General features: G+C 47.1%; 1 protein-coding gene across 1 annotated transcript in view; it reads left to right on the plus strand.

The window, feature by feature from the left end:
* ACOT7 (acyl-CoA thioesterase 7) overlaps positions 1–16,248 on the plus strand; it is a 90,197-nt gene that overhangs the window by 50,551 nt on the left and 23,398 nt on the right. The window contains exon 7 of the mRNA XM_030880168.2: positions 6,258–6,374. Within this exon, the coding sequence (XP_030736028.1) occupies positions 6,258–6,374 (117 nt within the window). The remainder of the gene's footprint in view (positions 1–6,257; positions 6,375–16,248) is intronic.

A 16,248-nucleotide genomic window follows, 5' to 3' on the forward strand; every position in this document is an offset into this window, starting at 1 on the left:
GCTCCCTCTGGCAGGACAGAGGGCCCGGCTGGGCACAGTAAGAGGAAGGGCAGTTACAAACCAGGCAGCTGGGTTTCTGGTTGTTTCTGTTTTTAAACAAAATTTATTTTTCTCAGTGGACACATTGCTTGTAATGTCTTGTGTCTACCATCATAGATAAGGGTATTTTGTGATAACAGTCTTTCTTTACAAATGTCATAACGGGATGAGATTATGTGGATTTTATCGTGTTTTCTGCAAGGGCCATTTTCTCTTAGCAACAGAGAACAAGAATGTCTCAGCCCAGACCCATGCAGCGATGGGTCCAGCGTTGTTCCTCACCGGGAAGAGGGAAGAGGGCTCGTAATCAACATTTTATTATACAGGCAGACCTTGTTTTATTGCGCTTCACAGATTTTTTTTTTAACAAATTGAAGGCTTGTGGCAACTCTCCATTGAGCAACTCTGTCCAGCACCCGTTTTCCAACAGTATTTGCTCCCTTCACGTCTCCGTGTCACATTTTGGTAATTCTTGGAATATTTCAAATTTTTTCATTATTCTTGTATTTGTTATGGTGACCCAAGATCAGTGACTTTGGTTGCAACAGTTGCTGTTGCAAAAAGATTACAACTCACTGAAAGCCCAGATGATGGTGAGCATTTTTTAGCCATAAATTCTTTTTTATTTAAGGTATGTACATTGCTTTTTTAGACATAATGCTATTGCACACTTAATAGACTACAGTGTAGTAGAAACATAACTTTTTTTTTTTTTTTTTTTTTTTTCCGGTACGCGGGCCTCGCACCGCCGCGGCCTCTCCCGTCGCGGAGCACAGGCTCCGGACGTGCAGGCCCAGCCGCTCCGCGGCACGCGGGATCCTCCTGGACCGGGGCACGAACCCGCGTTCCCTGCATCGGCAGGCGGACTCCCAACCACTGCGCCACCAGGGAAGCCCAAAACATAACTTTTATATGCACTGGGAAACCAAAAAATTCGTTTGACCAACTCTATTTCTAAATTCCCTGTATTGCAGGGGTCTGGAACCGAGCTCGCAATGTCTCTGAGGTGCCTGTAATCTCGGTTTTAAGAGATCAGTTCCTTTCCCTCTAAGTAGCCGCCAGAGTCCACTTTGCACACAGGACCCCAGAGGGCCCGGTTATGCTTCACGCTTCTCCGTCGCGTTTGTGAGAACAGACTCAGGGCCGCCGGGAGCCGCGGGCACAGATTTCTGCTTCCAGCGCTGACCCCGTGCTACCCGCACACAAAGCGGGGGTCCGGGAGCCCCGCCTGTAGGAGGCCAAACACTTGAGTTCTGCACAAGTCTGTTTTTCCCCCAGAAAGTTTTTCCGTGTAGTGAGCCCTAAAATCTACCTTGCTGTCACTTCCCACTGACCCCACCGTGGTCCCCGGGAGGTAGAGATAACGGAGGTGGGCGCAGATGGTCCAGGTGGGACCCGTCTGGAGCTCCTCTCCTTGTGGAGCAGACCTCCTGTCCCTCAGTGCTGGGATTCCTCCTCAGCCTTGTCACCAGCTGCCCGTATATCACTGTCCCAGTACCTGGGATCAGCCCCGATTTGGACTATCGTCTGATAGTAGACTCGTGTGGTGGGGTCATGTCTGCCTCCTGACCCGGGCCCCGGGAGGCCAGGGCTCGGGCCAGGAGCCATCTCTGTAACCACCTGTTTCCTGTGGGTCTCAGCCAATCGCAGTTCTCTCCCTGGTCTCCCAGCTCAGACTTGTTGCTGGCTCTTGGGGTCGGCAGGGGGCTGTCTCTTCACGTGTGAGATGAATAGTGATTTTGTCATCAGACACGTCCCCTAGCAGCTCACCTGGCTTTTCCTGGCCTCACCTGGACTAACTGTGATTGTTACCCAAGTTTGGGCCCTGTGACTCGCTATTGGAGCTGCTTCCTGGGGTCGATTCAGCGTTCCTTTGGTCCCCGATTCACTTACTCACTTGCAGCCATTTCTGAGCGCTGTGTGTCAGGTTCTGAATTGGTCAGGACACGGGGACCGTAAGGCGTGTCCCAGCTTCCGTGTCACGTGATGTGATGGTCTGGGGGCACCACACCGGGGTGACGGGGCAGCAGGCAGCAGGAGCTCAGCCAGCTGCTCGCGTTCCCCCGCCCCGCCCCGTGTGCCCTGGGCTCAGAGCCCATCCTGGCTAGGGATGCTTTGGATCCTGCAGTATATTTAGTAACAGTGAAGTCCCTCGTGGAACCTCTACCTGCATTTTAAAATTTTTTATTTTTGGCTGCGTTGGGTCTTGGTTGCGGTGCGCGGGCTTCTCATCGCGGTGGCTTCTCTTGTTGCGGAGCACAGGCTGTAGGCGCGCGGGCTCTAGAGCACAGGCTCAGCAGTTGTGGCGCGTGGGCTCAGTAGTTGTGGCACACGGGCTTAGTTGCTCCACGGCATGTGGGATCTTCCTGGACCAGCGATCGAACCTGGGTCCTCTGCGTTGCCAGGCGGATTCTTAACCACTGCGCCACCAGGGAAGTCCCTGCATTTTGGATAAATGGGGCAAAATGCTGGTTGAAGGAGCTGATTATTACTTGTTCCATTTAGTCTTCCATTCTTAGCTTCTGCTTTTCAGGACCTACAAATAAGGGATTAATTGTAGGTACCTTCTGTGTTCTAAACATTAATCCCAATATAAATTCTTTCTTTCCAAACTCCAAGCCACCCCTCCCCGATAACACCACCCGGTGACTTGGGAGCTCTGGATCCGGGACCCCCACCCTGCACACACGGATGTCGCTGCCACCGCCACCTCTCAGCAGGAACTTGAGCTGTCTTCTCCACAGTCCTGTCTTAGTCTCAGTACCTCGGGATCTGGGTCGAGAGTCGGCGTGGCCTCTGGTGCCCTGTGGTCAGGAGCTGGTCCCCACCTCTGCCCGAGGGCGTGAGCCAGCGTGAAGACAATAAGGGCCCCTCCCCCTCCGAGGCTGCTGTCCAGGGAGGGCCAGCACTCATTCGTTCGTTCGTTCATTCATTTGTTCTTACACTCGGTATGTGCTAAGAGCCTACCATGGGGCCGGCCCCAGGGGGCATCAGTGAACAAGGACAGTGTCCTTCCAGCCCGAGGGGCTCTGAGCCACGTGCTGGAGCATTGCCTGCGCCTGGACCTCCGTAAACGCCCGCTGTTTTTCGTCTAGTTCTCTGCTCCCACCACCATCCTGCACCAGACTCCAGTGTCGCCTGTCTTTGTTTTTCTCTCGAAAAAAATCTCTGGCTATCTCTGTCTCATCTGTTCCCAGAAGGACCCTGATGTGGCTGAGTTCGCTGGTGTCTCCATCGAAAAACAGGACAGCCGCACGTAGTACACATTCCATAAATTTCTAACATCCTCTGGTTAAAATGCCCGCAAACCCCACTCCCCCGTGACACACGCATACAGTTTTACCAGAATCCCCTCTGTCTCTTCATCCTTCTTGCATTCAACTGTTTCAAGACTCTGGATCGGCCTTTGCTTAACGTCATAAATTATCGTCTTTGCAGCTGTGTTTCATGGCAAATGCAGCCGACCCCAGACCCCGAATGAGCTTTGCTGGTCACTTATCGCACTTGGAGTAAGTCTACGGGAAACACCTTCTGAATTCAAGCCTCCAGCTCACACCGAGTCCTTTCGAGAGTGGGACCACTTGTCCAGCTGCTCTAACGACGTGAATTTTATGAGGCAGGTCAGCCTAGGAGCACTCAGTCTGGGCTCTCTCACTCCCTCTAGGAAACAAACACACGCACGTGCACACACACACACAGGCGCAAACACGCACACTGACCCACGGCCTCATCCGCAGGTGGTGTGTGTCGCCCTTGCCCAGCGTGTTTCCTGGTGTTCTGAGACATTTCCCTCATCTTTCTCTTTCTGTTGACATTTACCCTCTAGACCACAGCTCTCTACCCAAAGCCCCGAATTAAGCCAGGGTGGAGGTCAGCGGCGCTCACGAGCCCCTGAGTCTCTGAGCTGCGGCCGCTCAGCCCTGTTCGCTCTGCACGGTCACCTGCGTGTCCCTGCTGCCACCTCTTTTAATTTGCAGATGCAGAGCCCAAAGCTCGGATGATGATCTGCTCGCTCAGGGTCCCCAGCCAGGCGGGGGCAGGGGGCGCTCAGGCCCAGGCCCTCCCAGCTCTGAACCACCATGCGGGAGGGACAGTGCCCTCGCCCGCCAGGTGACCTCTATGCTGGCCTGTGTTTTCACCTCTTTGGAGCCCCAGGCCGGTGAGGGACTTGGCTGCTAAGCCAGCACTTGCCCCGCCTTCATCAAGGCCCCTCCCTCACCGTGGGTAGAAAGGCCAGGAAGGACTCGTGCTGGGCTTAGGCAGGGCTTCCCGGGTCCATTTCCAATATGACTTAACCCCCCAGAGGCTCCTCGCAAAGCCAGTGTTACCCCTCGTCTCAGACCTTGAGCGCCAAGCTGCTTGAAGCCCGGAGCCGCCCTGCCCTGCCAGCCGCCCAGGGTTAACACCTGGCACCGGTGGTTCTGTTTTCTGCCGAAGAGCCTTTCCCCAGCCTCTCATTTGCACTCTTTAGAATCGGACCTTGTGTGACTTTGAGCCTCCGCTGACGCAGTATCTTTGAAAACGCTTTGAGAGCGGCAGGTGCCCGCTAACTCTGCCCCGTTGTCTCCATGCTTCATCGTCATCATCAGGATCTTGCAGGAGAAAAGTCGTGGTAATAGAAGCATAATTTTAAAATCAACAACCCTAATGTTTTTTTTAAAAAAACTTTTTTATTATGGACGTGCTCAAATATACACAAAGGTAGAGAGAAGAGTATACCAACCCCCCAGGTATGCCTCTCCCAGACAGAGGGCCCCTCCCTGTCTCCCACGTTCCTTATAACTAGTGTCTTCTGCTGTAGTATCTGTACGAGGCCTCTGGTCCATTACATATGGGGCTTCTGTCCTGTTTTTAGTTTATTGTATTTTGTTTCCCCTTCACAATAAAGAGAGTTTTAATTAATCACCAATGTTTAAAAGTTGGTAGATTCCTCATAAACTTGTAGGTTCCAGGCTTCTCTTAAAATATCGTTAGTCTGGTCGTGCTGGGCCCTTGTTCCTGGGGCTGAGGGACAGTAGGAGGGGCCGAGCAGCAGCTGTCCTGTAGAAGGGTCCCCGCCAGCTCTCCTCGCCGTCAGCTGTCCGGCGTCACCTGCCTGGCCCTGCAGGCACTGAAGTTCACGAGCCCCACCTGAAACATGACTCACTGGGAGCCAGGGTTTTATGAGCCTGCCTCTCTCTGCATTTTTAGAAATCATTCTGTATCCTTGGGTGAATGTACATAACTTTTTGTTGTTGTTGTTTGTTTTTGGCTGTGTTGGGTCTTCGTTGCTGCGCGCAGGCTTTCTCTAGTTGTGGCGAGTGGGGGCTACTCTTCGTTGCGGTGCGCGGGCTTCTCATTGCGGTGGCTTTTCTTGTTGCGGAGCACGGGCTCTAGGCGCGCTGGCTTCCATAGTTGTGGCTCACGGGCTCTAGAGCGCAGGCTCAGTAGTTGTGGCTCACGAGCTTAGTTGCTCCGCGGCACGTGGGATCTTCCCGGAACAGGGCTCGAACCCGTGTCCCCTGTATTGGCAGGCGGGCTCTTAACCACTGCGCCACCAGGGAAGCCCTGTGTCTGGCTTCTTTTACTCAGCGTAATGTTAAGGTTCATCCATTTTGCAGCCTCTATCAGTGCTTTGTTTCTTTTTACTGCTAAATAATATTCCATTGTGTGGCTATGCCACATTTTCCTTGTGCATTTATTGGCTGGTGCACATTTGGGTTGCTCCCACCCTGGGGCTATTATGAGTAACGCTCTCATGGGATCGAAAACTCGTGTATAAGTCTTTGCGTGAACGCCTGTTTATATTTCTCTCCGGTGCACACCTAGGAGTGGAGTTGCTGAGTCACATAGCAGCTCTGTGTTTAGCCTTTCAAGATCCTCCCAACTGTTTTCAAAGCGGCTGCACCATTTCCATCCCCAGCAGCCGTGTAGAGGGTTCCGATTTCTCCACATTCTCACCGGCGCTTGGCATCTGGCTTTCTGATTGCGGCCATCCTGGTGGAGAGTGTGACAAAGCTTTCCTGGCAGGATAGGATGCCTGTAGAGGTTAGGAGAATGGTCGTCACTTTGTCAGTGGCCTAGAACCTCAGCCACAGTCATCTTCCAAAGCTCTCAAGGAAGCCAGGTTTGCGGCCCTGCGGGTGGGAATGGGGGCATTGTTTCCCATAACTTGTTTCCAGGACAGGCAATAGGCTCCCCTTCCCCATGTCTAACCTGCCGCCTGCCCTTCTCTGCAGGGGTCACCATGAAGCTCATGGACGAGGTGGCCGGGATCGTGGCCGCGCGTCACTGCAAGACCAACATCGTCACGGCTTCCGTGGACGCCATTAACTTTTACGACAAGATCCGAAAAGGTAAGAGAACTCCGCCAACAAAGAGGGGCGCTGCCTTGGCTGCTTGGGTCCCGTGTACAGTTTGCTTTGGTTCACCCTGCCTGTCCCGGGCCCTGGCCTCTGCCCATCTGCCAGGACACAGGAGCCAGAGCCTCGAGTCTGCCTTTGGTGATGCATCTGTGAAGTTACGGTTTGCCGGTTTGACTTTTCAGTCTGGTACATTTTGTAACTCAGTTGCGATTGGGGCCTTTATCCTGCTGAAGAGCCACATAAACTCGTCCTCTTAAACTGCCCCAGGCACGGAGCCCTGCGAAACCCGACGCACACAGTTGCTGCGACCACTGCCACCAGATCCCGTGGCGGCACATAACCTCTCTGGGGGGGCACGGGTCACCCGTGCCGTACGCAGTGGCGGGGGCAGAGCAGAGAAGCCTCCGGCCCTCTCCTCGGCCAGCCTGCCTGCACCGTCCAGGGCAGCGCTGGTGTTGGTGGTTTTCCCGACACTGAGGTCTAGTCCCAGCCCCGCCCAGAAACAAGACGGTTCCCGTGCTTGTTTCACATTAATGCTCATCTGAAGAGGTACAGTGACTGTCCCCTCCTGGCACGTGGTGACTTCTGTCTGTCGTGTCTTCTGAGATGAGGCCATGTGGCCCCAGAAAGCAGCCCTTCACCGTGGGGTCGGGGGTGTCCGGGCTGCGAGAGCCTGACTGGTTCTGAAGGAGCCTCACCAGGAAGGCAGCCGTTGGAAAAGCTGAGTCAGACCCGTCCCCAGGCCGTGGGGGGGACAGAGGAGAAGGAAGGGAGGCTGACTCCTTGCCACCAGCCTCGAGGGGCACCGCTGAGTGGAGCAGTGTTGGGTCCAGAGCCACAGAGACCTCATCCGGGCTCTGAGGCCCCAGCCTGGTCCCAGCCCGGCTGCGCGCTCTCTCCTGCAGACACGCCTGTCAGTTGAATGCCTGAGTGCTGGGGACAGGCGTCCTGAGATTGGAAGGGTGAAGGGGTGCCTCCCCTTCCTGGCCTAACTAAGAGCACGCCAGTCTGACCCACACTGGATTTGGGGTGCTTTTAGGGGAAGGGTGGTCTGCAGTGCTGCTTTGTAGAATCCCTTCCCAGCTAGTAGGCGATTGCCTCAGACACAGAGCACAGTGTCATTTTAGGATTTGCCCAGAACAAGTGGATCTTGTCTGTCTTGGCTGGTTCCCCCCGGGCCTTGGTGCCGTGTGTGGTGGTGGTGGTGTGGACGTTTGGAAAAGGAAGGCTCCTGTCGTGTCACGATTCCTGGCCTCTCGTTTTCTGGAACTGCTCCCTGGGTAAATTACTGTGATCACAGCTCCACTGTTAAACATGACTTCAAAACCCACTGTGCAAAATGCACTTACGTTCCACAGAGCTCACTTGTTCAGGGTCTCCCGGGTGCCCTTTGAGCACCGCCAGCTAAGAAGCAAAGTGGGCCTTCCTCGAGAGCCCGCCAGACTTCTCAAGGTCAGCCCTGTTGGCGAAGGTGCTTTACAGTTGAGGGAAGCTCCCAAACAAAGTTGACCTTGCTTCGTTAGAAAAAAGGAGCCGATGAAAGAGCCCTCACCCCCGACACTTCACCCTCAGTCCCTCGTGTGACCAGAATTACCTTTCAAAGAGGTCAAGGAGGGGCCGCGTTGGTTCGTTTTGAGCGGAGACAGTGAACCCTGGATGGAGGAGAGCACTTTTTCTAGGGGTATGTTGAGGGGGCTGGCGGAGGTCAGGGCTACGTGGGTGCAGAGAGGACTTTGTTTCTAAAATGTTACTCGTATTCCAAAGCACAGAAAGGGACCTCCATTTTCACCAGCTGTACTTTCTGGCAGAACATTCCACCATGGATGGAGTGAGAGTGCAGGGCGGGCTGTGGGCTCACTGGCTACCGCCTATGGCGCTGAGCCCTCCTCAGGCCCCCCATGCACCTCGTGCCGTCACAGCCTTGGCCTCGGGCCTGTGTGGCCCCGGGCCCCAGAGCTGGGCCTCCTGGCCTGGGGAGCCCCCCAGGGAGCAGAGAGATTGCTTCCACTTTCTCAGGTCACGTCTTGTTTTGTGTGTAGAGGAATTTGGGCCAAACTGAAATAACAGTTATGGAGTCCCCTGGGGCCGGTGCAAGAAATGTTTAACAAAGACCTAGAAGAATTAAAGAACAAGCAAACAGAGACGAACAATACAATAACTGAAATGAAAACTACACTAGAAGGAATCAATAGCAGAATAACTGAGGCAGAAGAACGGATAAGTGACCTGGAAGACAGAATGGTGGAATTCACTGCTGCAGAACAGACTAAAGAAAAAAGAATGAAAAGAAATGAAGACAGCCTGAGAGACCTCTGGGACAACATTAAACGCAACAACATTCGCATATATTGTAGGGGTCCCAGAAGGAGAAGAGAGAGGGAAAGGACCAGAGAAAATACTTGAAGGGATTATAGTCGAAAACTTCCCTAACATGGGAAAGGAAATAGCCACCCAAGTCCAGGAAGCGCAGCGAGTCCCATACAGGATAAACCCAAGGAGAAACACGCCGAGACACATAGTAATCAAATTGGCAAAAATTAAAGACAAAGAAAAATTATTGAAAGCAGCAAGGGGAAAATGACAAATAACATACAAGGGAACTCCCATAAGGTTAACAGCTGACTTCTCAGCAGAAACTCTACAAGCCATAAGGGAGTGGCATGATATACTTAAAGTGATGAAAGGAAAGAACCTAAAACCAAGATTACTCTACCTGGCAAGGATCTCATTCAGATTCAATGGAGAAATCAAAAGCTTTACAGACAAGCAAAAGCTAAGAGAATTCAGCACCACCAAACCAGCTCTACAACAAATGCTAAAGAAACTCCTCTTAGTGGGAAACACAAGAGAAGAAAAGGACCTACAAAAACAAACCTAAAACAATTAAGAAAATAGTCATAGGAACATACATATCAATAATTACCTTAAACGTGAATGGATTAAATGCTCCAACCAAAAGACACAGGCTTGCTGAATGGATACAAAAACAAGACCCATATATATGCTGTCTACAAGAGACCTACTTCAGACATAGGGACACACACAGCCTGAAAGTGAGGGGATGGAAAAAGATATTCCATGAAAATGGAAATCAAAAGAAAGCTGGACTAGCTATACTCATATCAGGTAAAATAGACTTTAAAATAAAGAATGTTACAAGAGACAAGGAAGGACACTACATAATGATCAAGGGATCAATCCAAGAAGAAGATATAACAATTATAAATATATATGCACCCAACATAGGAGCACCTCAATACATAAGGCAACTGCTAACAGCTATAAAAGAGAAAATTGAAAGTAACACAATAATAGTGGGGGACTTTAACACCTCACTTACACCAATGGACAGATCATTCAAAATGAAAATAAATAAGAAACACAAGCTTTAAATGACACAATAGACGAGATAGATTTAATTGATATTTATAGGACATTCCATCCAAAAACAGCAGATTACACTTTCTTCTCAAGTGCGCATGGAACATTCTCCAGGATAGATCACATCGCGGGTCACAAATCAAGCCTCAGTAAATTTAAGACAATTGAAATCATATCAAGCATCTTTTCTGACCACAACGCTATGAGATTAGAAATGAATTACAGGGGAAAAAACGTAAAAAACACAAACAGGGCTTCCCTGGTGGCGCAGTGGTTGAGAGTCCGCCTGCCAATGCAGGGGACGCGGGTTCATGCCCCGGTCCGGGAAGATCCCACATGCCGCGGAGCGGCTGCGCCTGTGAGCCATGGCCGCTGAGCCTGCGCGTCCGGAGCCTGTGCTCCGCGACGGGAGAGGCCACAGCGGTGAGAGGCCCGCGTACCGCAAAAAAAAAAAAAAAAAAAAAAAAACACACAAACACACGGAGGCTAAACAATACGTTACTGAATAACCAAGAGATCACTGAAGAAATCAAAGAGGAAATAAAAAAATACCTAGAGACAAATGACAATGAAAACACAATGATCCAAAAACTATGGGATGCAGCAAAAGCAGTTCTAAGAGGGAAGTTTATAGCTATACAAGCCTACCTCAAGAAACAAGAAAAATCTCAAGTAAACAATCTAACCTTACACCTAAGGGAACTAGAGAAAGAAGAACAAACAAAACCCAAAGTTAGCAGAAGGAAAGAAATCATAAAGATCAGAGCAGAAATAAATGAAATAGAAACAAAGAAAACAATAGCAAAGATCAGTGAAACTAAAAGCTGGTTCTTTGAGAAGATAAACAAAATTGATAAACCTTTAGCCAGACTCATCAAGAAAAAGAGGGAGAGCACTCAAATCAATAAAATTAGAAATGAAAAAGGAGAAGTTACAACAGACACCGCAGAATTACAAAGCATCCTAAGAGACTACTACAAGCAACTCTATGCAAATAAATTGGACAACCTGGAAGAAATGGACAAATTCTTAGAAAGGTATAACCTTCCAAGACTGAACCAGGAAGAAACAGAAAATATGAATAGACCAATCACAAGTAATGAAATTGAAACTGTGATTAAAAATCTTCCAACAAGAGGCTTCCCTGGTGGCACAGTGGTTGAGAGTCCGCCTGCCGATGCAGGGGACACGGGTTCGTGCCCCGGTCTGGGAAGATCCCACATGCCGCAGAGCGGCTGGGCCTGTGAGCCATGGCCACTGAGCCTGTGCAACCGGAGCCTGTGCTTTGCAATGGGAGAGGCCACAACAGTGAGAGGCCCGCATACCACACACACACACACACACACACACAAAATCTTCCAACAAACAAAAGTCCAGGACCAGATGGCTTCACAGGTGAATTCTATGAAACATTTAGAGAAGAGCTAACACCCATCCTTCTCAAACTCTTCCAAAAAATTGCAGAGGAAGGAACACTCCCAAACTCATTCTATGAGGCCACCATCACCCTGATACTAAAACCAGACAAAGATACTACAAAAAAAGAAAATTACAGACCAATATCACTGATGAATATAGATGCAAAAATCCTCAACAAAATACTAGCAAACAGAATCCAACAACACATTAAAAGGATCATACACCACGATCAAGTGGGATTTATCCCAGGGATGCAAAGATTCTTCAATATATACAAATCAATCAATGTGAGACACCATATTAACAAATTGGAGAATAAAAACCATATGATCATCTCAGTAGATGCAGAAAAAGCTTTTGACAGAATTCAGCACCGTTTATGATAAAAGCTCTCCAGAAAGTGGGCATAGAGGGAACCTACCTCAATATAATAAAGGCCATATACAACAAACCCACAGCAAACGTCATTCTCAATGGTGAAAAACTGAAAGCGTTTCCTCTAAGATCAGGAACGAGACAAGGATGTCCACCCTCACCACTATTATTTAGCATAGTTTTGGAAGTCCTAGCCATGACAATCAGAGAAGAAAAAGAAATAAAAGGAGTACAAATTGGAAAAGAAGTAAAACTGTCACTGTTTACGGATGACATGATACTATACACAGAGAATCCTAAAAATGCCGCCAGAAAACTACTAGAGCTAATCAATGAATTTGGTAAAGTTGCAGGATACAAAATTAATGCACAGAAATCTCTTGCATTCCTATACACTAATGATGAAAAATCTGAAAGTGAAATCAAGAAAACACTCCTATTTACCACTGCAACAAAAAGAATAAAATATCTAGGAATAAACCTACCTAAGGAGACAAAAGACCTGTATGCAGAAAATTATAAGACACTGATGAAAGAAATTAAAGATGATGCAAATAGATGGAGAGATATACCATGTTCTTGGATTGGAAGAATCAACATTGTGAAAATGACTGTACTACCCAAAGCAATCTACAGATTCAATGCAATCCCTATCAAACTACCACTGGCATTTTTCACAGAACTAGAACAAAAAATTTCACAATTTGTATGGAAACACAAAAGACCCCGAATAGCCAAAGCAATCTTGAGAATGAAAAACGGAGCTGGAGGAATCAGGCTCCCTGACTTCAGACTATACTACAAAGCTACAGTAATCAAGACAGTATGGTACTGGCACAAAAACAGAAAGATAGATCAATGGAACAGGATAGAAAGCCCAGAGATAAACCCATGCACATATGGTCACCTTCTCTTTGATAAAGGAGGCAGGAATGTACAGTGGAGAAAGGACAGCCTCTTCAGTAAGTGGTGCTGGGAAAACTGGACAGGTACATGTAAAAGTATGAGATTAGATCACTCCCTAACACCATACACAAAAATAAGCTCAAAATGGATTAAAGGCCTAAATGTAAGGCCAGAAACTATCAAACTCTTAGAGGAAAACATAGGCAGAACACTCTATGACATAAATCACAGCAAGATCCTTTTTGACCCACCTCCTAGAGAAATGGAAATAAAACAAAAATAAACAAATGGGACCTAATGAAACTTCAAAGCTTTTGCACAGCAAAGGAAACCATAAACAAGACCAAAAGACAACCCTCAGAATGGGAGAAAATATTTGCAAGTGAAGCAACTGACAAGGGATTAATCTCCAAAATTTACAAGCAGCTCATGCAGCTCAATAACAAAAAAACAAACAACCCAATCCAAAAATGGGCAGAAGACCTAAATAGACATTTCTCCAAAGAAGATATACAGACTGCCAACAAACACATGAACGAATGCTCAACATCATTAATCATTAGGGAAATGCAAATCAAAACTACAATGAGATATCATCTCACACCAGTCAGAATGGCCATCATCAAAAAATCTACAAACAATAAATGCTGGAGAGGGTGTGGAGAAAAGGGAACACTCCTGCACTGCTGGTGGGAATGTGAATTGGTACAGCCACTATGGAGAACAGTATGGAGGTTCCTTAAAAAACTACAAATAGAACTACCATATGACCCAGCAATCCCACTACTGGGCATATACCCTGAGAAAAGCATAATTCAAAAAGAGTCATGTACCAAAATGTTCATTGCAGCTCTATTTACAATAGCCCAGAGATGGAAACAACCTAAGTGCCCATCATCGGATGAATGGATAAAGAAGATGTGGCACATATATACAATGGAATATTACTCAGCCAGAAAAAGAAACGAAATTGAGCTATTTGTAATGAGGTGGATAGAAGTAGAGTCTGTCATACCGAGTGAAGTAAGTCAGAAAGAGAAAGACAAATACCATATATATATGGAATTTAAGGGGAAAAAAATGTCATGAAGAACCTAGGGGTAAGACAGGATTAAAGACACAGACCTACTGGAGAACGGACTTGAGGATATGGGGAGGGGGAAGGGTGAGCTGTGACAAAGTGAGAGAGAGGCATGGACATATATACACTACCAAACGTAAGGTAGATAGCTAGTGGGAAGCAGCCGCATAGCACAGGGATATCAGCTCGGTGCTTTGTGACCGCCTGGAGGGGTGGGATAGGGAGGGTGGGAGGGAGGGAGACGCAAGAGGGAGGAGATATGGGAACATATGTATATGTATAACTGATTCACTTTGTTATAAAGCAGAAACTAATACACCATTGTAAAGCAATTATTCCGCAATAAAGATGTTTAAAAAAGGAAAAGAAAGAAATTAAAGATGGTGCCAATAGATGGAGAGATATACCATGTTCTTGGATTGGAAGAATCAATATTGTGGAAATGACTCTACTACCCAAAGCAATCTACAGATTCAATGCAATCCCTATCAAACTACCAACGGCATTTTTTACGGAACTAGAACAAATCATCTTAAAATTTGTATAGAGACACAAAAGACCCCGAATAGCCAAAGCAGTCTTGAGCGGAAAAAAGCAGAGCTGGAGGAATCAGACTCCCTGACTTCAGACTATACTACAAAGCTGCAGTAATCGAGGCAATATGGTACTGGCACAGAAACAGAAACATAAATCAATGGAACAAGATAGAAAGTCCAGAGATAAACCCACACACCTACGGTCAACTACTTTATGACAGAGGAGGCAAAGATATACAATGGAGAAAAGATAGTCTCTTCAATAAGTGGTGCTGGGAAAACTGAACAGCTACATGTAAAAGAATGAAATTAGAACACTCCCTAACACCATACACAAAAATAAACTCGAAATGGATTCGAGACCAGACACTATCAAACTCTTAGAGGAAAACATAGGAAGAACACTGACATAAATCACAGCAAGATCTTTTTTGATCCACCTCCTAGAGTAATGGGAGTAAAAACAAAAATAAACAAATGGGACCTAATGAAACTTCAAAGCTTTTGCACAGCAAAGGAAACAATAAACAAGATGAAAAGACAACCCTCAGAATGGGAGAAAATATTTGCAAACGAATCAACGGACAAACAATTAATCTCCAAAATATATAAACAGCTCATGCCGCTCAATATTAAAGAAACAACCAACTCAATCCAAAAATGGGCAGAAGACCTAAATAGACATTTCTCCAAAGAAGACATACAGATGGCCAGGAAGCACATGAAAAGCTGCTCAACATCACTAATTATTAGAGAAATGCAAATCAAAACTACAATGAGGTATCACCTTAAACCAGTCAGAATGGCCATCATCAAAAAATCTACAAACAATAAATGCTGGAGAGGGTGTGAAGAAAAGGGAACCCTCTTGCACTGTTGGTGGGAATGTAAATTGATGCAGCCACTATGGAGAACAGTATGGAGATTCCTTAAAAAACTAAAAATAGAATTACCATATGATCTAGCAGTCCCACTACTGGGCATATACCAGCTAGTGGGAAGAGAAAACCATAATTCAAAAAGACACATGCACCCCAGTGTTCACTGCAGCACTATTTACAATAGCCAGGTCATGGAAGCAACCTAACTGCCCATCGACAGATGAATGGTTAAAGAAGTTGTGGTACATATATACAATGGAATATTACTCAGCCATAAAAAGGAACGAAACTGAGTCATTTGTTGAGACGTGGATGGATCTAGAGACTGTCATACAGAGTGAAGTAAGTCAGAAAGAGAAAAACAAACATCGTATATTAATGCACATATGTGGAACCTAGTAAAATGGTACAGATAAACCAGTTTGCAGGGCAGAGGTTGAGACACAGATGTAGAGAACAAACGTATGGACACCAAGGGGGGAAAACCACGGTGGGGTGGGGATGGTGGTGTGCTGAATTGGACGATTGGGATTGACATGTATACACTGATATGTATAAAACTGATGACTAATAAGAACGTGCAGGGGCTTCCCTGGTGGCGCAGTTGTTAAGAATCCACTTGCCAATGCAGGGGAAAAGGGTTCAAGCCCTGGTCTGGGAAGTTCCCACATGCCGCGGAGCAACGAAGCCCTTGCGCCACAACTACTGAGCCTGCACTCTAGAGCCCGCGAGCCACAGCTACGGATGCCCACGTGCCTAGAGCCCGTGCTCCGCAACAAGAGAAGCTACCGCAATGAGAAGCCCACGCACCACAATGAAGAGTACCCCCTGCTCACCACAACTAGAGAAAGCACGCACACAGCAAGGAAGACCCAACGCAGCCAAAAATAAATAAATAAAATTAATTAATTAAAAAAATTTTTTTTAAAAAGAACCTGCAATATAAAAAAACAAACAAACAAAAAACAACTAATACTAAGCTTTCTTTGGGTTATTTATATGGAAATATGTTAATATAAATGTTTCAAACATTACATGGAGTTTCTAAAAATCTTATATGTTCTGATATAATGTTATAAGTCATAATTCTAGTTATTACTTTAAAATGAATATCTCAGAAATAACTAGAAAAAAATTTAAAATAAATAAATAAATTAGTAAAAATAAAAAAAGAAATACCAAAGTTACTTTGCTGATTCCATGTTTTTCTTAAGGACATTCACTGCCCCAGCTCTCTGGAGCTTAAACGCTGAGCTGTTCTTAAAGTTTGCAACACTTGACAACGT

This window comes from Globicephala melas, chromosome 1, assembly GCF_963455315.2.
Source record: "Globicephala melas chromosome 1, mGloMel1.2, whole genome shotgun sequence".
Lineage (NCBI taxonomy): Eukaryota > Metazoa > Chordata > Mammalia > Artiodactyla > Delphinidae > Globicephala > Globicephala melas.